The sequence below is a fragment of the Ptychodera flava genome, chromosome 15 (assembly GCF_041260155.1).
Source record: "Ptychodera flava strain L36383 chromosome 15, AS_Pfla_20210202, whole genome shotgun sequence".
In the NCBI taxonomy this organism is placed as follows: domain Eukaryota; kingdom Metazoa; phylum Hemichordata; class Enteropneusta; family Ptychoderidae; genus Ptychodera; species Ptychodera flava.
In genome coordinates, this window is record NC_091942.1 from 12,872,152 (window position 1) to 12,899,736 (window position 27,585).

At 39.6% G+C, this 27,585-nt stretch overlaps 1 protein-coding gene across 2 annotated transcripts in view; it reads right to left on the minus strand.

Moving 5' to 3' along the window:
* Window positions 1-152: 152 nt before the first annotated feature.
* The window catches only part of LOC139151186 (transmembrane protein 114-like), a 28,782-nt gene continuing 1,349 nt past the window's right edge, over window positions 153-27,585 (minus strand). The window contains exons 2-5 of one of the 2 annotated variants that reach the window (XR_011556362.1): window positions 22,851-22,919; window positions 7,051-7,188; window positions 2,758-4,241; window positions 153-2,665 (exon numbers count right to left, since the gene is read on the minus strand). Coding sequence is in view for 1 of the 2 variants with exons in the window: in XM_070723784.1 (XP_070579885.1) it covers window positions 3,973-4,241; window positions 7,051-7,188; window positions 22,851-22,919 (476 nt within the window). In the remaining variant the exon portion in view is untranslated. Of the gene's footprint in view, window positions 4,242-7,050; window positions 7,189-22,850; window positions 22,920-27,585 lie in introns of both variants that reach the window. The other variant, XM_070723784.1, reaches the window with a different exon arrangement.

Sequence of the window (27,585 nt, forward strand, 5' to 3'; positions counted from 1 at the left end):
CTGATAAGAAACACAGTCGCTTCTTGTGGTTCGGTTCGGTTCGGTTCCCAGTTAGTAAGCATGAGAAAGATCTTTGTAATGACTAATACAGGGGCCTTTGCCGTGAACCGAACCATACGCGACCGTGACCGTAAACGACAAGACACGAAAAGTACAAATCTGCAATCAGAGTTTATTGAATCGAAGAGATTAAACCTCGAAATTGAAAGTGAAGTACAAATGTAGAAAAATACAATGATAGAGAATTATCAAAATACAAATGAAGATTCTTATAAAAGAAAAGAAAATACAAATGAAAGTGAAACGTTAATATTGCTAAACTGTAAGAATCTAGCATTCTGAATCAAGGGTAACAAGACATGGCAAGACATTGAAAAGGAGCACGCAAGTTCGTCATTCAATCCGACTATATACAATAGGGACATGGGGTGTTATCGCGCATGCGCACAAAACAATTCTTGAAGCGAGAGTGCTTTAAAGATGATCTACACCGGGAGAAATTTTCATTCCGTCTGGTCAACAAAATTTGATAGTTTGTAATTTTGTGCATTCATAACGTCACGATGACAAGAAATAAAGTAATCGATATGAGTTCATTCGTTAGTTCTTCGAAAATGAATATTCATTCAGTTGTCATTTTGCAAAAAATTCGGAATTTTATCGAATTTACGAAACTGCTCGATCACACTTTCCGCTCAAACATAGAGTTGTATTATAGACCCACAGCGAAACCCTAGGTTAAAGACGTTCACAAAACGTTCGAGCAACTTATTATAAGCTTTCTTGCGATTTCGAGGGAAATTTAAAGGAGATTTTAGAGAAGATTGGAGCATTATTGTATGTGGGACATTACGTTCTGTTGTAAACGGAAACATGCCAATAGTACTATGCTACTTTGCAAATATTTCGTAAATATTTTAAGATTTTACAGGGACTCTCTGCGGCCCGAAAGGTTCGATTCCTCGCTAGTCCGTCGCGCCATTTGACGCACAACAGGCGCTATCATTGGATACAACAGTGGGAGGGGGTACGAGGGGGGAAGGTGTAGAACATTCTCTTAACTGAAAGGCGGTAAATGCTTATCCCCGAAATACAATTGCTTGTTAAATTTCCAAATCGTGAGAGACTTCTTCCGAAATGTTGTAGTAAATTAGAAATCGGTTGATCGACCCGAGTCCACGTACCCCTTCCCTTTACTGACGGTATCTTCATTTGTGAAATTCAGTGTACATAAACATTATGTAATAGAAGACTAATATCTGACTGAGTTCGATTGAAAACTAACTTTAAAAAGGGACTTTAGACTGTGGGAACTTCCACACTGATTCCACAGTAAGGAAAATGTTACTAAAGCTTTCATACAGTGGTTGAGTATCCATTTTACTATTTTGCAATATGTCGAAAAATAAGGGTCCATTGTTGTTTACAGAAAACATCACAAAAGGATGCAGCAAAAAGCTCCATGCACGATGCTCTGATATTACAGCGTCAGATGTATGCTTTCATTTCCTGAGAAACGGTTCCTCTCCCTAATGATTTTCAAGAGAAATACGGTCGGAATCTTGGCACGTAGTTGTAGAGCCAATTTCAAGCTGTAGAGGGCGCCCTCCGAAATAAAAAGGGATAACTACCAAAGCATCCTGTGAGGCGACTCACAGAACCATCATAATAAGCTTTAAAGTTCCAAAAGTTGTATAGCCATAAAACAAAACTTGCCTGGCTTTTCTTTTCATTTAAAAAAAAATCGAGTCCCTCCTAATATAATCATCTTTGCTCATATTAACTCGTTAGACTTTCAAAAACCTCCCACACTATACCTACACTAATATGTTAATCCCCTAATGACGCAAACCTAAAACAAACTATAAGCTAAAAGTCACGAGCGTTGTACCAATCAAGAGAAACAAATGAATGTGCCTGTCTCAGTAATTCGTAGACAAACCTCTAAATTCGATTTTAAAGAAAAAGTGATTATTGTAAATGTGTCTTACGAAATTTTACCCCTTGTGCAGTAGTCAAGGAAACACGTTGGAATTGATTATAAAATACAAGGATTTTGCAAGGATTTGGTGAAATTGGTAAAGATTTATGATATGATCGGGAGAAAGATCAAAAATTTGCATAATCCGGAGCAGACGACAAATTCTCACAGAGCGGTTACTTTCCGTATCCAATGGAGATATTGACGTCACGCCGATAAGTAGAAATTGATTGCTACAGGTAACTTCTATTTAAACAAGAAATGTTAATCATCTTCAATGTACATAATGCGACTGTTGAGAAATATTTCGAGTAGAAAATTTGACAGTCGTTATTACTTTTGTCGATTTATTTATTGATTTGAATTGCTGAAGTGGATGGCGAGTGTGTAAAGAGACGAATGGATGAATAATTTACATCTTATGGTGGATGGACTATATGTTTTGATGGATGGATGGATGAGTGGGTGGGTCGGTAGATGGATGGGTAAATGGATGGATTAATAGATAGATGGATAGATGGATGGGTGGATGGATAAGCGGGTTTGTGGATAGATGGGTTAATGGGTAGATAATGGGTCACGTTAGATAGATGGATGGATGGATGGGTGGGTGGGTGGGTGGGTGGATGGATGGATGGATGGATGGATGGATGGATGGATGGATGGATGGGTGGATGGATGGATGTATGGATGTATGTATGTATGGATGGATGGATGGTTGGATTGATGGATGGGTGGGTGGGTGGATTGAAGGATGGATGGATGAATGGATGGATGGGTGGGTTGATTGATTGATGGATGGATGGATGGATGGATGGATGGATGGATGGATGGATGGATGGATGGATGGATGGATGGATGGATGGATGGATGGATGGATGGATGGATTAGTAGTGAATGCGGGTAGGTAGTTGGCTGGTCATGAGTCGGATAGATGGATGGATGGATGGATGGATGGATGGATGGATGGATGTAAGAAACATTTGTTTTCATCTATCAGTATCAACTAGTTAGTCTATCTATCCTATATTATAGTACTACAGAAAAGAGTAAAATGCAATGACATTTACTCCTATTGGCCTTCAATGATTAACATTCGGTTCGACCACGAACACGTGAATACACATCTTTTGAGACTCTTTGACGTCATCTCATTTTTTTGCAAGATTAGATGAAAAGCCGTCGTCTTAACCATTAAATTATTATGACATAGGTATTGAGAATGATTCTGGAAACCATGGCAACTGTTGCCGTGGATCTGCGCGTATTCCGTTTGTCCCCGTAAGCATGGACCTTTTTTATCTTAAAGACATTTGCATTATGGGGTGGAAGAGAATGCTAGAGTTGGTTGTGGTAACTTAACACGCACAGGTGAAGATTTCCACTGATGAAACTTCAACACAGTAGCTGTAAACTTGATCATTTGTTTTTCATTTTTAACGTATTCCTCATTGGATTTTTATAAAATCGCCCGGTGAGACACAAACTGCATTCATTGTCAATGGTGGTTGTCTGTGCAAGATACGCGCCGTAGACGTTTTCGAACACGTTTTCAAGCCATGTGGAAAGTTACCAAATTCTTCATACCTTCACAAACCTGATAACCCTGTCAACTTTACCGCGACTGTCCCTCAAAGTTATCTATAACACTAGTTTAGCTATGACGTGAAATATTAATTACCTCGATGACGTCATGAAGGTATACATTTTCCTCACCGACTCGGCATTACTTGCTTTCTCGGCTAACTCTACACGATTGCATATGTGAGACGGTTTTGAAATGGCAATTGTTGGCATAAGTCTAGTCTTTGATTCATTTTTAAGGCCAGCAAAATATCAGCTTGACATTGCAAGAGAAAATCTTGAACTTACGAAATATTAAATAGAGGTAAACAAACGTAGTGTCTGTCAGTAGTTTCTGGTGAAGAAACCCGTGCATTTAGACGAAAGTATTGTTGTTATATTGTCGCTTGATGGCGGCATACACTCCGTTACAAGTCGTCTACCTGTGATGTACCATTGTCGTCATTCGAGTCCGTGTCCTCTTCGTCACCAGGTACACCGTGAGTCTTTTTCCGCTTCCGCGACAGGGCGAGGAAGACCACGCCGGCGACGAGTACCAGTGTCAGCGTCACCCAAGCAAATCCAAAGGACCAGCCGTAGTGGGACTGAACGGGCCTCTTGATTTCATCTTGTACGGACTGCAAGACTGGTCGCTTGGCCGCCTGAAATAGCTGAATGCAGGCCAACACAGCAACCACTGCAAATCAAAAATTCGAGGATTCGAAATTAAAGTTCATGTTATATTTTATAAACACAGCAACAACATATTCGTAATTATTATCCTTACAAAGTGCGATATAGAAGTCTTGAAGTGGCTAAACTACAAGGAAGAAATAGAGGAATCATTTCAACACGAGCTCGATGAATGAATGACTACCGATAATATTTGCCACAAATGTGTAAAGATATGATTGAATCTAAATTGCACATGAAACGCACGTATGATATCTTCTGATGTGTAATTATCTGAGAAGGTAAGCGTTAAGTCTCCAAGAGGTTATCTCTAGCATACTTATTCTGAAAAATTCAACTAAGGGGACTCGTATCCGTGACCCTGATTGTTGACACCCGGACGATATGCTGTCAATGATACCTGAGTTTCATCGTTACGCTTAGGTAAATGGCAAAACGAGGTAAAGTCTGTCTGCGCGCGTGCGCTGAATCCGAAATTTACAGCTTCACGCCGATTACGCGATTTATGATTCTCGTCAGTTGACACAATAAGAAAGAGATTACAAATTCATCGTTTGCAAGTGAACTTGTGTGACAGATGGGTGGAAATGGGGAAACTTCGATAAAGTCGCTCTCCACGACTCGCTGCGTGAGTCTATTTCTGTCAAAAGACGTAAGCAGCGAGTTGCGGCGTAACTCGTAGCAACCAAGAGGAGATCGTAAAAATGGGAGATAGTTATCGAACTGTACGCTTTTCCATCAGATGCCTTCTGTTTATAGTCTCGACAAATATCTGGTATTTTCCCAATATCTTGATATCCAAGGAGGGTATGGCGATGCGGGTATGCGTAATTTCCCACAAGTGCAATATTGCGTTCGAATATTTGTTTTATGGAAACGTGTGCGGCATGTCATTCATGAATTATAAATGTGTAACATGTGCGAACATGTGCCACGATGATTTGTGTGTTTAGGTCTAAACATTGCATCATGGAGTGTTACATTTTGCCGACATGGGATTTGGGTATAGACAGCGATGATAAAACAATACAATCACGAAGTTCGTGTAAATTTAACTCGCTGTTTTATCGTGTTGTGTTATGTTTTATCGTCAAGGTAAATGTCACGTTATTAACAAGCATTTATTTACCTTAAATAAAATTAAGCTAACGGTTTGATTTGGGCTCACTCGTTATTATGTGTTTCCAGACATTTTCGTCATACACGCCATCAACTACAAAATACGTCATCCAACAGGACTGTGAGTTTCGAAAATCGAGCGATATCTATAACGATAGCGTGTACCATGCATGCAGGCAGATTCTCAGTACTGGTATCTAAAAATTTTTACTTTTTTTTGTTTTTGATTTTTTTTTTTTTTTTTTTTTTTGCAATTTCTTTTTCAATTTGAAATATTTATCAAAATTGAAATTTAAAGACGTTGGGCTGTGTCATCCAAAACATTGCTTGATGACCGCTGATTTTTATTCTTGATCACGGAAAAAGAACATTTCACAGATTCAATGACCATCCAAAGAATGGGCAGTGGTTTAAACATGTTAATTGTCAGGGGGGGGAGGGTTATTATTTTAAATCGAAAATAAAAGCATGTGAGATGTTATTTTTAAAGCACTTTGACGCGTTGCCAACCCTCCCGTTAAATGAATGATTAACTAATTAACAACTAAGACTGACGTAGAACTGATGCTTTCACTATGGGTCGATAGATAGCCCCGGCGGGTCATTGACCTTTGGCCCAGTTTCATTGCTCCCCTAGGATTCGTTGCGGGAGAGCAGGCGAACTTCATCAAGAGAACGTGCTTGTTGGTAGTGCGTGGTTGGGATAAACTTGCTCGCTCTTATATTGACTCAAATACGTCCATTTCTTGATTCGTTTTCACATTTACTGTAAATTTGCTATTGGGTCCTCGATATGGGCATTGTAAATATTGTCGAGTCATTATCACTATATTTGCATACTCAGTGCTCATACCTTGCACAAATTAACCCTTTGAGCGCCAAAGTCTGTTTTTGTCCTCCTTATAAAATAAACCCCAGTCAATTTTTCTCAGATTTTTGCCAAATTTTTCAGAAAAAAAACTAGCAAATGAAATGTGATGTCCATTTGGTCAAAAATTATCAAAAGATTATTGCAAAATTCATAAAAATTGGTAAAACTTTGCACTAAAATTTTGGCGGGAGAAAATTACAGCCCTCATAGGGTTAAAACCCTCATCCATAGCAAATGTAGATGTTGCATGTACTGGAGATATGAAGTACCAGGGGCGTATCGACTCGATCCTTTATACCTCAGTGAAGTCCCCTTTTTCCTAAAAAAGGGTTCGAGATTTCACAAAAGAAGCACTTTTTTACTCTCAACCACCCGTGAACATATCATTAAACGATTTAACGTGATTTTTATTCGCAGCGAAGTATTGATATGGCAGTCGACTAGTTTCGCAGATGAATGCTATTAAGACGAAAAACGCAGACGGTGATTTGACACGCAGACAACAAAGTTGACCTTTGATCTGTAAATGTAGTCTCCACTTTTGATAAAAGTCTACTACTAACTGCAGAGCCTCACTAAAAGGGCATATCTAAACCACGGTTGCTAAGGAAAAGGCGATTAACATGCATTCTGTGCCAATTACTGTTTTTAGACCAACTGTCGCACTAGCAGGCTTGTCCGTAATTTGCATAACTGAAAATATGAAATTGACAAATTAACACTTTATAGTCGCAGACACTTTTATTTCGAGTGCGTATGCTGCAAATGGACAATGTGTTGCTGAGAGTGGGTCGTAAAATAGTATTTTTTTAAAAATCCTTACCTGATATGAGAAATAATATGCCCGTCAATCTTGTGATCATGTACTTGTTTTGTTTATAAGCGTACACCATGAACACTTCTCCCAGTATCATGACAGACAGAGCGACGATCGACATCGCGGTTTCCGACCGACGGTAGTCTGCAGAAGAAAACAGAATTACGCGTCGTTAATGCGGCGCTCATGTCAGCAAATACGCGCGAAACCATGGTGATTTACGAGCGCGCCAAGAAAACCATTGTGATGCGGACGCGCGGGGGAGAGCTTAACCAGAAATACTGATTTTACACCGTATATCTTTAATTCATGAAATGAATATTTAATCGCGTTATCTAAACACAGCATCATATATTTATGGTTGGTGGAGAGGAGATACGCGAATTGAATTACAATCGTTTTGAATACCAAAATCCCCTGATTGTTGCTGAGAGCGTTTTTGAATTAAAAACATTTATGCAGTTTTCATCACTTATGCATTCTGTGGATTTTGAAAATCATCCAGTGATATGAACCCCCAACGGTGTAGTTTATCGTGTACTTCTCCTGCTAATCGAAGTGAGATCGACGTGAAATATTTGCCCCTTGGGTAGCTAAAAAGCTTTTTGTAATTCTAGCTTTCAGAGGCTGAGATTTTGACACCACGACTTAAGTGTAGCTTAAATCCTTAGAAAGTCTCGCCGGAAACGACGATATTTCAGATTTTAATTCCATTGACTTAAACGAGTCCAACTTAAATTGAGTTCGTGCTGTGTCGTAGATTTTGAAGACGTAATTTGGTAAACTTTTCATTGCACTCTGGGCAGCATGTCAAGGTAATGTTGACGTGAATTTGTCCTGGAGTTATGGGCAAAAAGAGTCCGGTTATTACGTTTCTGCGCAGTCTCCACCACATTCAGGGACTGTGTGGTTTCAGTAAGCCTCGTTGTGATAAAGCGTATAGGATACATTTCACTCACTCGGTACTCATTTTGTTAGAGCCCATAGCTTTAACATTTCATTCGAGTTTGTGAAACAGGATTTCGAACAGGGTTTCTATAACAAAGGGGTTGTGTTGACAAGCTAAAAGTATGTATTTTGACACACTCTGGGAAGAAAAACAGAAATGTCCATGTTTTGTGGAAAAAAATTAATTAAAATACTACCCAAGTTACGGCTATTGTCTCTTCTATGATGATCGCCACAAAAGATTTCCATAGAATATTTCAGATTAATTACTTAATTATTTTCCTAGTCGGAGAACATTTCAATTAATTTTTCTTATGTATTGAAAATATCTCTTTTTGGACCTCAGACTGCTTTACAGAACTTTGTAGCTGTCATGAGTATGACAACTATTTTATGAAATTACTTTCTGGCAAGTAGGGCCTGTACCTCTTTTTAGTTAATCTAATTAGAACCAAGGTTGTGCTTAATTGAACCAATATCAAAGAGTCTACATTTAACAGGCACTTTGCAGTGCTAATTAGAGAGATAAAAAAAACGAACAAATTCGATCATCTCTTTTTATTGATTTTTAACACATTTATGCATGAATACCTTGCCAAGTATTATTGGTCGATCACAATGAATTACAAAAAGCGTGAATTTGTCTATTAATTTGCAATTTCAAGAGTAATCTCTGATTAGCTAAAAACTCGCGATACATTAAATTTCTTTTAGATGCAACCTTTGCCATTTTCATTGTCATTTTGCATATCAGCCGTGACCTGGTCGCAAAAAGTTGCAAATGCAGTAAGACTACGCATGCGTAATACAGCGTCGGTGCTCTGACTTCGGCGGAGAATTGCAAGAGATGTGCCTACGTGACGTAACAATTTTCTTGAGATTGTCTCAAAAGGCTTGGTAAGAAATCCCCTAGTTTAAAAAGGTACACAATAAGTCAGCTACCTTGTTCTTTAAGGGTTTTAAATTCGTCACACGCTGGAGTAACACTAGGCCTATAAGTTGCATGAAAGAGATGAATTTCCATGCAACGTAGGCCCTATCTCGATAAACAGCTTTGGAAATATAATTTTTCTGATTATTTTCTTTCCTGTTAACCTCTGCGTAAAATATCTACAATTATATAACTCCTGAAAATGCTTCGGATTGTCATAGTTACATAAGATTGTACGTCAAAAACGGAATATTTCTCTACCGTATTTAAGGTAGAATGCGCCTCGGAGATAGATATTCGGACTCTCAAACTTGTACAGTTCTTTTCTGCTATACCACTTGCGGGGATTCATTTTAAAGCTCTTGGCCTAAGAAAACTTTTCACCATCTTAGTTTTTAGAAAATTTAATTTTTTTCCATAGAGTTAACACATGGATGGCGGCCATTTTGAATTTAAAATATCTGTAAATTTTGGTTAATTTTTTTCTCTAGTCCCATAATTTGCACGGTGACCCCTGATTTTTATTCTTGATTTTGAAGAGAATGGTTGCAATATTCCTTGAGAAAAATTTGAGCAAACGTTTAAATCTCTCACTTTCGAGGCGCACACTACCTTAAAGGCGAATTGCCGTTCGACAGACACCTAGTATGTAGTCTAAATTCCCTGGTATTCAACGATGGATTGTATTTCATCTTTCTCGCAAATCCGTCGGCGTCTTCACACGGCCCGGTTGTTTATGTTTCAGGCGGGTGTGTTCGAGGCCAGGGATGAAGAATTGCATCTAAAGGATTTAGAGTAAACAGTACAAAGTGCCGTGTTATCCAGCAGGCACCATGGGTACTCAAATTTACGTATATTCACATTTCTGTAGCAATGCGAGTGTGCTCGAGTGTTTTGTGTATGTGAAGTATACGTGAGGGTACAGACTGCACCTTGGGGACATATATTTTGACTCTCAAACTTTGACAACTCTTGTTTTGTGCTGCTACTTGAGGGACTCATTTTGCAGCCCGTGAAGTGAATAAAGTTTTCAGCGTCACATTTTCAAAAAAATGAAAAATATAATAAAGAAATGGCGGCCATTTTAAATGACGGTAATTTTTACATAATTTGTTTCTCTGGTCAAAACTTTGCTCGATAAGCCCATGATTTTCATTTTTTGATTTCGAAAGGAAGCGGTTAAAAGTGTCCTTGAGTGCAGTTTTAGCAAAAGCTTGCTTCTTTTAATTTCGAGTCGCGATAGTTTCAGGCACCGAAAGTTGCAATACTATTGCTCATAAAATGCACGTCTTCATTTTGTACGGCTGCGAAACAGATCTGGTCGTTACTTTCGGTCCCCCACAAAAGCACGGCTGTTTGACATTTGGTCAGCAAATGTGGAACATGCTTCTTCAAGTTTCGAATACTCTTTTGGAGTCGTCTGGCTTGTAATGCGTTCTTGTGTTGATGTCAACGACCTGAACTGCGCATGAGTTGCCAAACCAGAGAAAACAAACTCTAGTACCCATACATACTTTCGCCAGTTTAACGAACACCTAAAAGTGTGAATTTACTCCACTTTGTCCGAGATTTAAGTCGTTGCTCCTGTCATGTCACCAGTCAACGGGCCACACAGGCTCCGAGCCACCACGCGGCCGGTGCAACTGCAGAAAGGTCAGGAGGTCAATTTCGACTCGTGACAAGATTGAAGAGCGCGTTCTGTATTTATCGTGTTCTCGTTTAAAATTGAGGAAAAAAATGGGTTTTGCGGATGAACCAGAAACCGACATCTAATTGATGTTCACCCTGAATGAAGTTACGCAAACAAAGAAGGCGACCTGAGGTGAAACGATCTGTTTAGGTCACTACAAGGTCAAACCCTTTCTGTAAACACATACCAGCAAGTAATCAGTGATCGTGTGGCTAACCCTGCAAATCTTTTTTAGCTATGACGTCACTGCGTCTCCCGGATGTGGTTTGGGCGCACCACTGGGCATATCCTCGCATGATTTAATGTCTGTTTCAAAGGAAATGGACAACATACTCATGACGTATTACTTAACGAAATAACATTTCTCAAACTTGGTACGTTGATGTTAAATTCCTTCCAAAGGACAACAGTCTTCTAAAGTTTCGATGCCCCGAAGGATGCACGGTCAGCATTCAAATTTGTGTAAAAATTTCACATGAATTTAAAATGAGGTAGGGTGAGTGATTCTGTTTAAAGATGAACACTTAACTGGTGCTCATTGCGGAGTACATATCAGCGAGACGACCATTTATCATGCAATGTTGAGAAGCTGTGGGCAGCTGGGAATACCGAACGACGAGAATGGGACTGTATTACGTCGGTCATATTGCCCTCTATCGTTGTTTAATGTCCAAGTCACGTTATTTCTAAACGGTTTGCATTCAACTCACTTGTTTCTCCTCGCCTAGTGTAAACATTAACGAGTATTTCACATACAACAATTTCGAAAGAATGAAATCGTGTTCTGATGTTGAAAATGTCGGGGCCCACGAATATCTCTGAGCTGTGAACTATAACCGAACACGGCGTCGAACAAAAAAAGAAAACGTGGTAGCGGAGTTTGAGATCAGAAAAGACACAGGTCATACATTCCCGGGGTAGACATTACTATGATCCCGGGGTAGAGATTAAACTTGCCCTTCTGTACTGCTGTTTGGTCGTGTAATTCCGGAAATACCGCAATCCGACATCCGATATCCCCCGTAAGGCAAGCGCAATATCATTGCGCAGACATATTCGTGATGAGCGAATATTTTTGTGCCGTATGCGCACTCCAGTGAATATTTCCCGGTGTAATGCGCACTCATGTCAAATTGATCATTGACTTGCATGCTCATAAGACAGTACAGGAGGAAAGATGGATATATAGACGCTACTCATTTCGAGGTACACCGAGCCCGTGTTTAAAAACCCGCAGATTTATTTGACAGCCACAATGCCGCCCTGTTGACCAAAGTACACATTGAATTATATCCTGGAAACTTCCCACGCCGATCCATGAGTTAGTGTTTACAATACAGAGAATGATTTATCATTCCAGGCGTCTCGTTCATTAATTCCTACGGTGAATTATTGATTAAGAACGGAATGATCGATATTTTTGCCGGCACGGAAAGGAATCCAACCATTGAAAGCTGATAAGGCAATGTTCGGATCTATTTTTAAAATATCTCTTGTGATCATGACGTAATTCCACGCTACTTTTGCATGATCCGTCCCGAGATGAAACGAACACCTGAGCAAAGCCGCAAAGTTCTCAAAAAAACTCAATCCCGATTAAGTGTAGTAGATGAGATAGCAACTTTGCATCACTTTGTTCGGCGATGCCGAAACCGTATAAAACACGATTGGAACTATTACGGGATACTTGGATTTTCATATTTTTCAAATTTCTCAAAATTGTCAGGTGCCCTATAGCTGAATGAACGAGTGCATAACTTAAAAAGAAAAGCAGATTGAGCTTACGTGTGCAGATTAGCCAGACATTACTTAACCATCCAATTATCCCAAATTAGTTTCAATCAATGTTGTTAGTACATCGAAGACCATAGTCATGGAAATTTATATTTCGCATAGAAAAAACAAACTGATAAACATTTCGATCAAAATGTAATATTCCGTTGTGAAAGAGCCGAAGTCTGTATTTTGATGTAAATTTCAAGCTCAGCCATGTTTAATACCCCAGCCCTACAGGCTTTGAGCAACAATGAAACGATAGACTCTTAGTTTTCAAAACCATCGCTTCCATTAACTTTGTCGCCGACACATTCATCGAAACCAGAGGTCCAAGTTCATAGAAGTAAGTGTCTGAATACGATGTGTACTTTGCTCATCAACAGGAGAAATGTAACGCGATCCTGACCTTGGCACGTTTCGCTCGTCGACAAGCTAACAAATAAACTTCTGTCTCGATGAAATTGTGTATCCGGGAAACATGGCTTGTCTGTTGAAAGTGCGACTGCCGGCGAAACAGCCAGGATTAAACCCGACATATTTGTTTCTTTGAGCAATCATGGAAGTACACGTATCTGTGTGCTACCTCCATCACGTACATGACGCTGTGTTATAGGTTTCAGACTGATCGTTTATTTTCTGACGGATCCATGTGATAAAAACACCAAGTTTTCACGATACAGATGAGCCGTGCACTTATCTTCACGAGAATTATTGGCTTTTATGAACAAGTTTTCGTTCCAAAGCACAAAGGGACAAAAGGCCAGCACGCTATGTTCGACACTTTCTCCCTTTCTCGTAAGTGTATGTGAAGGGTTTATTACAACAGAAACTGGGACCATGTGATCATCAGTGTGTGACGGACTGCCGCTGTGAATTTCGAATATCCTGCAGGTGACCTCTCATCGGATTGTGGTCTTGGGGTTCAGCGGCTCGGTGGGGAGAAAAAAACGCGATATCATACGCTACCAATATCATATCATCCATTATCCACTTCGTGATTGCACCGTATCAGATATCGTTTTAGATAAACTTGCCATAACCTCAAATGTCTTCTCAGTTACAATCTGGGTAAAGATAGCTTGAACAGAGAAATACAACAGTTTCAGCGGCAATGGTAGCCTAGTCCCTTGCCGGAGTATTTTTGCCGTAGGAGATTTTTAGCCTTCGCCTGAAAATCTTCGAAAGCAAAAAAATACTCTGGCAAGGGACTAGACTATGGCAATGGTGGAACTGCCGCCAGTTTTAATAGGTGCATTTCTCGATAAACCATGATCAAAATGGAGGGGTGAACCTTTGGGTTCTTGGAGCTCATGTCAAAAAGTCGGAAATTCTCAGGACATTTAAAAATAGTGCTAAACTGTATAGATGAGAGTGTCTGGCAAAATTAACATAACGACATGGAATTTATTATAAGGAGGTAAAGAAAAAAACTTGATACATGCTCCGTTGCTATAAGTTGCATTATTAATGAAACATAATTGTAAACACAGTCCCTCCATCACATAGTGGGGGAATGCGTTAATTGTAAAGTATGGAGTTAATAACCCACATCAATTAATCTCTTAACCAACTAGTTTTACCTCATTTCAACGATCCCGCTGACGTCGACTCTTTAATTTTTTGTTTGTTTAGGTATAATACCCGAAATAGTTCATTAATGATGAAATCAAACGTTTTGTCAATGAGCCTTCGATCTACGTAACGAGACAATAACGTTTTCGGTGGCTCTGTATCATTAATTGTAGAAATATGTAATGTCTACATGGACCGTTGCTCTACTCGAGGTTTACAAAATTGTTTTTCAGCTTGACACTCCGGCGTACGCATGCAACAGGCAGCTTTAACTTCCGTACATGCTATTACATGTAAAGCTGTCTTGTGTTGTACTACTAACACACAGTAAGTGAGCTTTATCTGTGGTGTGACACCCCCGGACATTGATGGTCATTAATTTTTGTCATGGTGTGAGTGTCTGAAGGTCTCATCAGCTCACTATGTCAGACTTATATGTATATGTATATATATATATATATATATATATATATATATATATATATATATATATATATATATATATATATATATATATATATATATATATATATATATATATATATATATATTATAACCCTAAGACGCCGAAGGCGATAAATAGCAGAGGTTACATAATTTAACATGGGTGATTTATATATACGCGTTTAGGAATCTCTGAGACCTTTTCAGCTACAGAAGACGATGCTCAATAAACGACAGGCATGGACTGTGAGGAACCACTGATGCGTACTGACATCCAACCACAACAATGAATAATTCGTGACGAGTTATTCGGATGGCATGGGATACTTTATGTTTGTCAACCATTGAGTCCACAGTGGATTTTCTTTTTTTTTTCTTTTCTTTTCCTTTCTTTTTTTGGGGGAGAAAAAAATGTGCATTTTTTCCATACGATAGATACCTTGTGGATAGCATAGCGTAGCTGTACTGATATCAAACTGTAGCATAATTTTTATATCGTTACATTGTACTTGTCAAAATATAGTTTAAATTTGCGCATTTTTTGGGCAAGTTCATTCAGAATAATGGCAGTTTGTGAGTCAACGCTATATTCAGGTATTCCCGACATGCAAATGAGATGCCCCCGCTGAAGAAACAGAAACAATGCAACGCGCAGTGTATCTTCAACTTATAGCTGTATGTACAATTCAATACTGTTGCATTTCTACTGTGATAGATTGCGATTAGGGTTTCCGTTTGCAGTAGTTGCATGATCATTTTTTCCTGAATCTTTTACTTTATGTTTGCATTCGCGGGAAAATGCCAATTCACCTCAACATCAGCAGCAGAGGGACAGATCTGACAACAAGATGAAAGTATTGTTATCAGATTCCGGCAACTGTAAACCTAGAACTTTGCGATTCGAGAAATGTTTAAAAAAAGGTGCATACTTTGAATTACGACCTTTGAACTGTGAAATCCACTTCGGGTATTCAAGACGGAGGCTGCCAAGTTGAAGCAAAAGAGCTCACTGAAGTATACTCCGAATGCGAACTACGCCATTCCAATGTGACGGAAATGGCTAATGATGTACACTTCAGCATCGCGAGTCTTGAATACACAAGGGCAAAGTCACTGTGTCTGTGAGATTCAATTTCTTTTCTACTTCAAATCTCTGTTCACAGTGAAGCAAAGCTTACAGTATTTGGTATATACCGTATCCGATATTATTTAAGGTTTGTCGTTGATATTGAAGATATGGCAAAATGCGAGAAAAAAACGCGATATGTGTTCTATGGCATTGTGATCCACTGTTGGCAAATAAACTGCAGACTATGATATCTACAGTCAGCCACTGCGCATGTGCATTGGGTTGTTACAACAGCGGCACAGAAAATAAATAATTGACCTCAAGTTTTCTTCAGTTAAGAGCTTCATTAAAATATCCAGTTAACAATCAATCTAACCATCCGGGTACCATATTTAATGACAACGCATCTACGCGATATAATATCTGTTTTCTCTGGGTCCTGTCCCGTCGATACTATCTTTGCTTAAATCTCTCTTGGGACATTAGGTTCGTTTCGATGACGTCAGAGAATACTGGTCGGTGACGATGAACCAGTGAAGCGAGGGTCGAAATGGTCTCGTTCTGTCGAAACGACTTAATGAGAAAAAACCTAGTAAATCATACGAGGTCGGAGAGTCTTGCAAAATAGCAATGTCAAGTGGAAAGGACATAGCTGAGCAAAAATAACTTCCAGCCACGGTTCCTCCACAAAAGGGCCGTTTTTCAGCCAAGTCAACGGGAAACGATAAGACAGCCAAATGCTGTTGTTTTTTCTAAGCTCTCGCTGCTTTGCAAGAGTATAAGCTTGATATTGAAGTCTACATTTAACGGAATATTTCATTGCCTTTATACGAGATCAAGGCCATTGTTTGAAATACTCGTAACTAAGCCGTGTTTACGTTAATGTAGTATGCGCCTCAAAAGTAAAAGACTTAAACTTTTGCTCAAACGTTCCTAAAAGAACATTTCAATTATTCTCTTTCAAAATCAAGAATGAAAAACAGGGGTCACCGAGCAAATTGTGGAACTAGAGAAACAAATTATTGAACTGTTTAAGATTTACCGATATTTGAAATTCAACATGGCCGCCATCCCTGTGTTAACGCTATGGACAAAAAATAAAATTTTCGATTTTCGAAAAACTAAGCCGATTAAAAGTTTTGTTATACCAAGGGCTTTACAATGAACCCCCATAACTGGTAGATCAGAAAACAATTGAAAAGGTTTGAGAGTCCGAATATCTGTCCTGGAGGCGCATTCTACCTTAAAGGTACCCCTCAGGGACAGATGTTTCGGAGACTTGGCTGGTCTGCTGCTCTTATGTGCACTCGTTTGGAAGCAAGTTTTCGCAGTCTTGTTTTTGTGAAACTCGAAAGCACAATCTCTCCCATTACAGAGTAAGATTTTCAAATACTGATTTTCAAATTAGTTCACTTGTTTTTATAATGCCAAATGTGAATTATAACATCAGATTTTTCTTCTCGATTATGGAGAGAATTATCTTAAAAATTCTCGCGGAAAGTTTGAGCGCAAGTATAAACACATCAACTTTAAGGTGACTACTACCTTAATTTACAGAATCGTTTGCACTACTTTACGCATACTTAGGCTTTCATTGTATGTGATGCGTGATATACAAGCCAAGATGTCGGCTTGCTACAAACGTGTACTGCATTTAATGCAGAATGTCAATTTGATATATCAGACATCAGTGTTACATTCTGGTATGGCTCCTCCATATTCAATTCCGAACAAACTTGCGTGTGTGTCTCGGATATGAGCGTGCTTATATATTAGCGTGTACTGTCATCAGGGCCATTGTACACATGAACGTGCAATCTAGGGGTCTCACAGAGTCATTGCGTCAATTCTGCTGGCCGTATGAGAGCATTATCGGGGACATAATCGCAGGAAGGTCAACTGAGCTAATGGCCGATGTCTTATTCTAAGGTATTTACGTTATTGCCCAGTTACACTTTATCTGACTTACTATCTGAATTCGAAAACAACATTATAGTAGACCGAAGTTCAATTGGTTTATCAGTAAGGCAGCAAAATACGGGAATGTTTTTCTTACAACTGGGAGTCAAAGAAGCAATGGATCCAATATTCGATACGATTTGTACTCTGCATGTCCTGTTTACACAAAAGATGTGGGCTTGTAATATGACGACTGGACCAGAACCGATTATTTGTAGTTTCAGATTTTAGATTTAAATTAGCTAACATTTTAAATGGCTCATCAATTTCTACATTTCAGAATCCGTTGCTGTGTTTTGTTATTATACAGACACTCGAATCTTTTTATCGAGTGTCCATCTGATTTTTATCTGTCATTAAGTATGTCATTATGTCTATTTCCTGTAAAAGCAGATATCCACTGCCTTGAAGAAACCTTCTCCCAATTGCTCCGTCGTCCAATAGGCCATTCGCATGACCCACGTGTGACCTTACATCCAGGCAGGATTTTTTGTGCCATGAACCTGGTTTAACTTTCAACGCTGCAACAGTAAACCATGCCGTTCAACTTGTGCAATGAGCATCGGCCAAATTATCATGATGTAAGGTCACACAAGGGTCATGAAAATGGCCTATTACCGTGCTCTCATTTTCATCAATACTTCGCTGTACAACTTGATCATACGATCAAGCCCCCGCACTGCCACTGTGCGAGGCCACAAACATTTTGCAACCACACACTGAAGCAAGTGAGACCAATTTATAATTGATGCCGCGAGGAATCTGGAAGAAACAGCAAAAGTACAGCGGGCAATGTTTGTCCAATGCGAGTAAAAGAATTCTAAACATGGACGATAAACCATGGAGTACATTGCATTATGGATGACAGAAGAGGTGCGTGTCTGGTTGAAGTGTGAAGTTATAATCACTGCTGTTTTTACAATTGCATGGTTACAAGTAGGAAAATATAAGGGGGCCGAGAGAGACTAAAACACGCGCATGACAAATGAAACAATCCCGTTCAAAGTGAAGGGGGACTCAGTTCTATTCCGATTACTGTGCGCAAACTCGCACGAACTACAATCCACATTCACAGCATGGAACTTGAATATGCATGACACTAAATCGACATTCAGAAAATGTCAGTCGTTCACAACATTGCACGTAGTTTAAACTTTCGACAGTCTATATCAGCTATTTATCGTGTTTAGGGGGTTTTAATAGGTAGTTATTTCTTCTACAATATTTTCGCACTTTCAAACTTTCCGCATATTCAGTGAAATCACGCAACGTGTTCCGTTTCGCCATGCGCGTGTTTGAATTATCAAATGGTCCCTGGGACGAGGCCGTAGTGCGTCTTAGAAATTTTCGTAACAGTCTGGTATCATTTTACAGACGAGGCGCTCTTGCAGCAGTCCAGAAGTTGTCTCCGTTACCCAGATTGCACTGCGGGGCTCTCCCGGTGCAGTCTGGGTGACCGAGACAACGACCGAAATAGTCGACGTCGTCTGACAAGGGCAAAGTGCGCATGATCTCTGAACTTAACACCCATCCTCTGTTCGTCCTTGTTCGGTGGAAAAGCGAAGAAGCGAAGATGCACGGATGCAGGGTAAAATTTTTGTTTTGATGACACGTGACTCGTACTTAAAACATGCAATTCCGCCTTTTGATTTAGCAGGCAATAATTGGCATCTCCTGAACGAAATGGGCGAGAAGAATATGCCACAAGAAAAGTGAGTGTATCCTCGAACTTTAAATGCGGAATAAAAATCTAAAGAGGCTATGCTGTAATGGCTACACTGAAAACGAAACCTTTTCACTTCAGTCAATAAACCAGTTTAGGTCCCTGAGAAATAATTTTCAATCAAGCGCTTTCTGACCTTGCGTTACTTGTTCACCCAAAATATGATGTTGAAAATCCAATCAAGAAAATAAAGCATTAATGTGTTTTGTTTGTCAGACAAGAGAAATAATCTTTGAAGTTGGTTTCAATTTCGGTTATTTGCCTAATGATCTGTCGTATGATAACTTTGTTGTCCTGTGACGGTTTCTCTCTGTTATTTGTTTTTGTTTAATCATTATCTTACTTATATTCATGACTGTAATTTAACCACGGCTGTATCGTTTGTAAATTACCTGAAACAAACGATTGTGGCGGATTATGGCGTGGACCAGATCTTCTGACCCAACGGCTTTAAATGTCATTTTACATAAACCATTACAAGCAGAGCAGCGCGTGCCTAAATGGCGCAATTTCCGTGAGCATGGAAGAAAACGATGGACTACTCCAGTACAAGTTTTCCTCGCTATTAATAGAAACGCTTCTTTTGATCCGTTTTGCCACATTTGCGACGAGCTCTTTTTAATGTACTTCGATATGTGTATGCATAGGTTGATAGAATATTACTTCCTTCTCCGGATGCCCCGCGTTACATCAATTTCACTGCAATTGTTGCAGTAATAATGCATAGCATTCTGTCAGTCGCCTACACCCCACCGCATCAAGGCGTAAAAGGGGACATGGGCTCTTCCATTTGGCGAGCGTCACACTGAGCTGGCGGATTACAAGAGCAAATATTCGATGATTAATGTAAAATGAAAGCATTATGACCCATTGAGTATTAGATAATTATATATGAGAACGCATCATTATGAATATATGTGAATTATGAGCCAACGCAGTTTTTGCTGTAACTATCGAATGCCGCGGTGATCATAAATGGTCGACATTGTATGTAATTACGCTATTCGATTGAAAACTCTACATCATTTACAAATAAATGCCAAGGTGTCGCTTTGTCTCATTCCGTGCTGTTGGACTGAACGACGGAGAACCTGTTCAGGGTATACCACCAAAAGGCAGCACCCTTCAACGAACATCTGAGCTCTCTCGCCATCTCTGCAAAATTGTCAGTTCTGTCAATTTTCGCCGGAGCTTTATTTAAAGATCCCTTTTCTGTCGGATGATGTGTGTTCTATGAGTAATTTCACACCAATTAGTCGTCAGTCGACATTTCGAAAATAAATATCATTACGAGGCCGGGCTATGGAATGCTCTTTCTATTATTAGAAATTAATTCCAGCAATATTTAAGAGAGGAAAAAATGAGCGGCGAGAATTTTTTTCTCCATTGGGTGGCTGGTCTGTTGAGTCGTTCAGTTTTGTAAATAAGAGAGAGTATTCCGCTTGAGGGGAAAAAGTTGAAGAGCGCATACTATTTAAAAAGCAGCACATCAATTGATGGGATACTTTGCCATGGTATTCCGGTGCCACTGACGTGGAATAATTAATTCCGTTAATGGATCTAGATCGCGCAATCTATTTACGGGTCAAATTTACTGCTGGTTCCATTTCACGTTAGAGTAAGTTGCAAATTTAATTCCGCTATGATGTCTTCGCTCAGACCTTCCAACCTATCATTATATCTATATTCGTACTCCTCCATTTGAATTTTTATTTTCAGACGAACAAACCTTGCCAGGGCAAGTCCGATGAATTGAAAAATGATGCTGAACGTACTCTTCAGGGAAATAGATGACGAGTGGGTCACGTGACGAAATCTTGAATGGAGTCCTGTCATTAATGGGCCCTTTGACTGTCGTCTTCTAGTGACGAAATGCGTGGACGGTCGTTGATTACAGAAGAACCTTTACGTACATGTACAGCAACATTTCACACGTACTGCGACAGCCGGACGTCATTACGCCATTATAGGCCGTGTTTGCTTGTAACAGATGCATTAGGGTATAGCGGGAAAGGCGAATTTCGTCCCAAAATTCTTATATTTGCAATAATTTAAATTTGTCGCAAGTTAAAATAAAGGTAAATGCCATAATTTTAATTGTACATTAAGTTATGATGAAGTGTGGAAAAAAAACGTGTATTTTGTTTTATTCCTTTCGGAACTATGAAATCCAACGACCTTCAGCTCGATATCAATGTAATTTTCAAAAATAAATACATATGGCGTCTGTAGTCGACATTTTAAAAGTATTAAGAAGACAAAAACCGATGGTATTTCTCAAAATTTGCAAGGTCATGAGACGTACTGACTATAGAAGAACGGTTGCACTGTTTAGTTGTCACTGTTGCTGGGATTAAATAGGTAATGTGTTCTTAGAAAATGTAATCAAGGTCAGATATCATTTACACTCATCATTTATTTGTCAGTGAACTTTAATGACGTCAGGCAAATCGCAGATATCGGTTTGATCTCACTGTCATAAAAATCGATCGCTGATTATGCTTTTGTTTTGTTTTTGCTTATGCTCGATGAGCCTTAATTTCAATGACCGTGAACAATTTAGTAAAGAGCCCCCTTAGCTTGTAACTTTTTCTGTATTTTCTGTTACCTTTGTTCCATTCTAAAATAACATGGTACTCTGACACGCAGAGAGTAGAAGCCACATCTACTGTCTGTGCTGAAAATTATTCCGAGATCCGTTCAGCTTGTCCATACAGACTGTATATGTAATGTCTGATGTTATTGATGACAACGGAATTCAGTCCGGACTAGAATTCACTTGTCAACATAAACATTGTGTATAGTGCCAGAGACAGTTTTGTAGGGGTCTATGATTGTATACAATGCATGCATTTTGTCAGCAAGACCAATACTTTGTATCCGAAAACACGCTGCATCCGAAAACACTTTGGGGAGACTGAGAAGAGTGATAACATGTTCTGGTTTCCTGGAATAAAAACAAGTACTATGAAAAATTACAGTGATCGTCTCTCACAGACGAATATGCAATTTACATGATCTCGCCTTACACTCGTCACGTGATGGCTCAATGTTCACGTTCCCGATAGGAATAGTATGATTGGTTCAGCCATAAACAGTGAAACGGAATCCACTGTCTATGGTTCAGATAAACAATAGCTGAGTTAATAATTTGAACACTGCAGCGTTTGAAATATGGACACATATTAAAGAACGATGAAAATGACAATAGTGTCAGGTCAGGGGTCACGTCAATATACCTAATTGAACATTTCGTATCAAGCTACTGATGTTTCGCGAAGCATGCGATAGAAATTCATCGGTTTGAAACTGAGCGAAGTGCGTCGGCGGAAGTGCATTTTTTGAATACTTAGAGTGAATGAGATTTTACAGCGAACCAAATTATTCAGGTAGACAGCGTTTGATTATAGCGAGGCCCGAAGGGTCTCACTTCTGATTAACAGTATTGCATCACGACGACTATGATGATGATGATGATGACGATGATGACGATGATGATGATGATGATGATGATGATGATGACTTGACGATCAAACGATCGATTAATTGATCGATTGATTAATGACTACGGCGATGAAGACGACGGCGACGACGACGGTGACGATCGTATCGCCCCATGCCACTTTATATTGGCCGTTAAAATTATAACTTAATATCACAGATATCGATATTGGCGCAAACTGAGATATCTTACCCAAAAGAATATTGCTGTTTTCTTCATCATCCTCCGTAGGGAACAAATTTATATTATTACAGGTAGTTTCTGAAAAAAAGAAACGTTTAAAACAAAAATAAGACATGTGAAATTTCCGTCCCAAACGGTATCTATATTATCACGTTGAAGCCGTTTACTTATCCATGCCAGAATATTGTTTTCGAGCAAAATTATAATTGTGTGTGCCACGTTTCATGCTTTTGAATTGCCTTGAAATCAAATGTATGGAAAACGTTTTCCCAAGGAATGGGATTTAATTGTATCGAAATCATATCGTGGAAAAATAACTTTCATTCCCAGGCATTGCATGATGGTTTAGATCCAAATGATATCGTGGATGAAAGATTTGGATAAAAATAATACACTCAATGCCTTGTAAATGTTCGAGGTACTGCCTGCAGCGATAACCCTTGCAGGAAATGTGACAGGTTAATTTTCCTATCATGCTTAAAAGATGAACATATTTACAAAAAAAAAACCCAGACTCAATGGCGAATAAGTTCAAAGAAAAGATTGAAAGGAAGATGAAGATGGTGTGATGTGACTTTGATTGACAGATGCAGAGACATATACGTACCTGGGTACTGAGATAAGAGCACTATTTCACAAACAAACAACGGGAAATAAACAACAGCTATGAATTAGAAAGAGACGAGAGAATACACAACGCTTGTCTGTAATAGACGTGTGAGAGACACACAGGGGAGCTTGGCAGTAAGAGGTAAGAATGAAGAAATGTGGGGTGGGATCGGACCAAGTACTGTTGAATAGACGAGGTGCTGTGGTGTTGTCTAGTGAGTGGAATGTTAGAGGAACATGTCCCTGTAGGGAAAGATTCAAATTCTCAAATTAAAGGGACAAAGTCGGCCATTTTTCATGAATTTTGTTTGATGCAAGATACTATTTACATTAATTGTTTGGCATGTTGAAAGATACTGAATGAATGGTGACCATGCATATATTCGACCCCGGTTTTAGACACGATACATGAAACCATGGCGAAAATGAATTGATGGTCATCACCATTAATTCATTTTCGCCATGGTTTCGGTTAATTTGTATAAAACCGGGGTCGAATATATGCATGGTCACCCATTCATTCAGTATCTTTCAACATGTCAAACAATGTAAGTAATATCTCGTATCAAACGAAATTCATGAAAAATGGCCGACTTTCCTTTAACGATTCTCCACTAGCCTAAAGCTTGGCTATACAGTGCTAGACGCGACGTAATGAATATTCCGTATTTAGGACGGTCTAATTGACAATAAATCATTTGCATAACATTTTAATAGCGAAACAAGGTTTATTAATATAACACTAATCCACCTCGTACCTTGCACTAATTGTTTCAGTTTGCTGTAAAAACCTATAAATTGACTGTTTTCTATACAGTTCAAATATCAGTAATTTGGAGTAACTTGCTTTGCACGTATGCAACTCTCTGATTTTATTTTTGATTATGTAAGACCCGTCTTGAGTGAAGGGTGGGAGAAGGAGGGGTGGGAGAAGGAGAACATTGCCATGGTGGAAAAATACTAGTAATAAACGAGGGGAGAGTGCGGGGGTGCATCCTGAGTAAATGCTGAGTTTGAACGATGGGTGGGAAAAGGGATACCAGTTGAACAGAGCCTCGGGGACAGATATTTGGATTCTCAAAATTTCAACACTTCTTGTCTGGTCAACCACTTGCGGGGTCTCATTTTAAAGCTCTCGGCGTAATTAAACTTTTCATCGTGTTAGGTTTGTGTGAAATAAAAAGTTTTTACCATGGAGTTAACACGGGGATGGCGGTCATTTTGAATTTCAAATATCGGTGAATGATAGGTAAATGTGTTTCCCTTGTGTCCTAAACCTTGCACGATAACCCATGATTTTCATTCTTGCTTTATGGCTTAATGTTTCGTTGAGGAAAGTCTGAGAAACAGTTGAGGTCGTTCAATGTCGAAGCCCGTACTACCTTAACAGATCGAAAGAGATATCAAAAGTGAGCGGCTGAACGAGTCGATGAGTGAACGGACGGCGATACATGCACGCGATAGATTGAATGATGGGGCAGATGAGGACATAGAGAACGAGGTACGGAAGGGCAGCGAGGCTGATGTTCGGAGAAATTGTGGTTGACTGGTTTGACAAATGGGTAGAAAAGTAAACTTGTTAGTGGGTGGCTCGGTAAAGACAGGAATTAATGTAGACAAAACACACAGCAAACCACGCAGGAGAATGGAAGGGCGACGTGTACCCTGCAAAGGTTAATAAACAGTCATGTTGCCGATGACAAATATATAGCACAAAGATGCAAACAACGGGATATCTCGACTGTTCATGACCCAACATATCGTTTTCACAATTATTTATCTTTTTTTATGTGATAGCCATCGCGATATTTATTTAAAAAAAAAAAACTAATCAAAACAACCAAACTGTACAGCGCTTGAGCTTTAGAGGATTTTACTATTATTCGAGGGCCTTATTCTACAAACACCTGTGATTTCAAGACAATCTCCGATGAAATCCATGGAAACTTAGTTCCTTGATTAACGGAAATTACTTCGATGTTTCGTAAAATTTCTAATAGTTCTAAGCCATCAAGGTTTTGAATACGGACACCGAAATCTTGAAAGCAGAATTTGAATTTGTGGTCGATAATATGGAGAAATACATTTAGACTAAGAGGTTTCAAAACTTCCAGTGGAATCCTTCGTAATATGAAACGCAATATAAACATCAAGCAACCGAGCACACTTGCCATGTTCGGCCTCGGCGCATTCACCCTGGCCTTCCAAGGTTCATTTCGCAGATGCTATAGCATTTAGGGCATGTAAACATTTTCTGTAATTCTCGACACGAATGATAGGCCAGGGATAATTGTTTGCTCTCGCGTAATTGCTGAACCGTTTGCCGAGCCTCGTCATCGTCGTAAACCGAGGGCCTCTTTCCGGCAACACCTACATGCGTTACCGACTTGATTTTTTGCTTGGGTTCGTGAAATAATCGCGAGAACAGTCTCATGTTCTGTTGAATGCGACTCAATGTAACCGATGTCAAAGGTCAGGTCAGCGCACAGCCCCCTAACAAATTACGCACATATATATTTTAACATATCGTTAATGAACCGTATACATTTATTAGGAGGATGGTTATATATTTTGCTATGCACTACCGTTCTATGACAGGTTTGTGAAATTGGTAAATTGCTCTCTAATGACAGTTTGATCAATGACTAAAAGTGAGTATTTGAAAAACATACAATATTTTGTAGCATCGATGATTTTCCGTTCATATTATTTGTTTTTCCTTGGCCGTTGCATTATTTTCGTGTAGCTTGGCCGCTAGTGTACATTTTCCGGGATATTTAGATAGTAAACGTACTCTGATCGTCGTATTTCGAGAGTACGCTTCTTGAGAATGAACAACATAGATAGGGACATCGATTGGCTCTGGACTTGTCCGGGGGGTCTTATGGTACACATTGATGACATTCTCAGTCCAGTGTAGAGGCCACGTCGGTGTCACGTGAGTGGCGATCGCAACTGTCGTCATCTGCGTTGATGAATTATTGTCTACGGCTGTCACGTCAATTAATGGGGTTGAGGATGACACCACCTACCGTCGGGGTCGACATTTGTTTCACGATATCAATTACTTGTAGCTACCGTGATGCACGCGTCGGTGTCAAAATCACAGTCGTTTGGAGAGCTATTCAGCGCTGGGACTATTCGCCCCATAGACGAGTGTACAGATTTCTCGCTTCTGTACACTCGTCTATGGGGCGAATAGTCCCAGCGCTGAATAGCTCTCCAAACGACTGTGCTCCCTGTCAACGTCACCGCCATCACCGTCACTGTCACCCATCATTGCAACTGTCATCTCTTGCCGTCCCGCCACTGTCTCCATTGCTATCATTTCATAACCGTCAATCTTATCCTGTAGCCGTTACTGTCCTACAATACTGTCACTGTCACCCCTCACTGTCACCACAAACATCACGGTCATGGTCACTTTCATCGTCACTTCATCCGCGTCATCCTCCGATTCACATCAGCCATCGTCCCGAACAAATGAACGCGAGCAAAGTTTCAAGTCGGAGAAGTAATGGAAAACTTTTATGACAAGTTGACCATTGACCTTTATTGAAGTCAAGGGTATTGCAAGGTCGTGGCTATGACGGCTTTAAAAGGTGTGCTGAAGTCTACATCAGCACAGTAGCATCCTTGCTGTCTTTCAACGTAATTCGATAATGCTGCGACGCGGTGGACGCAAGTTAACGATACGATATCAACCTTGACCTCATAAATGACTGTCATAGCTGCTTCTCCAGAACCCATGTTACGTACAAACACCGAGACAGTCACTCATCGTCCATCCAACACTGTGAGAATAAATAAAGCGAAACCAGTTGATCTTTGCGAGGGCTGCGTCAGCACACTTCGATATGATTAATTAGTTCCAAACAGATTGTGCGTTTATGAGTTTATTGGCTCACAGGCAACTATTGCTCATGTCTATATTAATCATTTGTAATATGAAAGATGACGCTCACTGTATATGTAATGATGAAGTACCCGTTCATTAACTGTAACATCTGCCGCAAATTCACTGTTGTCCCGCGTTCACTCGCAATCAATCTAGCTCTTCATGATTAGCAATGCCTATAAAAATTATACACAGCGGCGTCCACTCAATATTTATATCGATAACAATATGTCAACA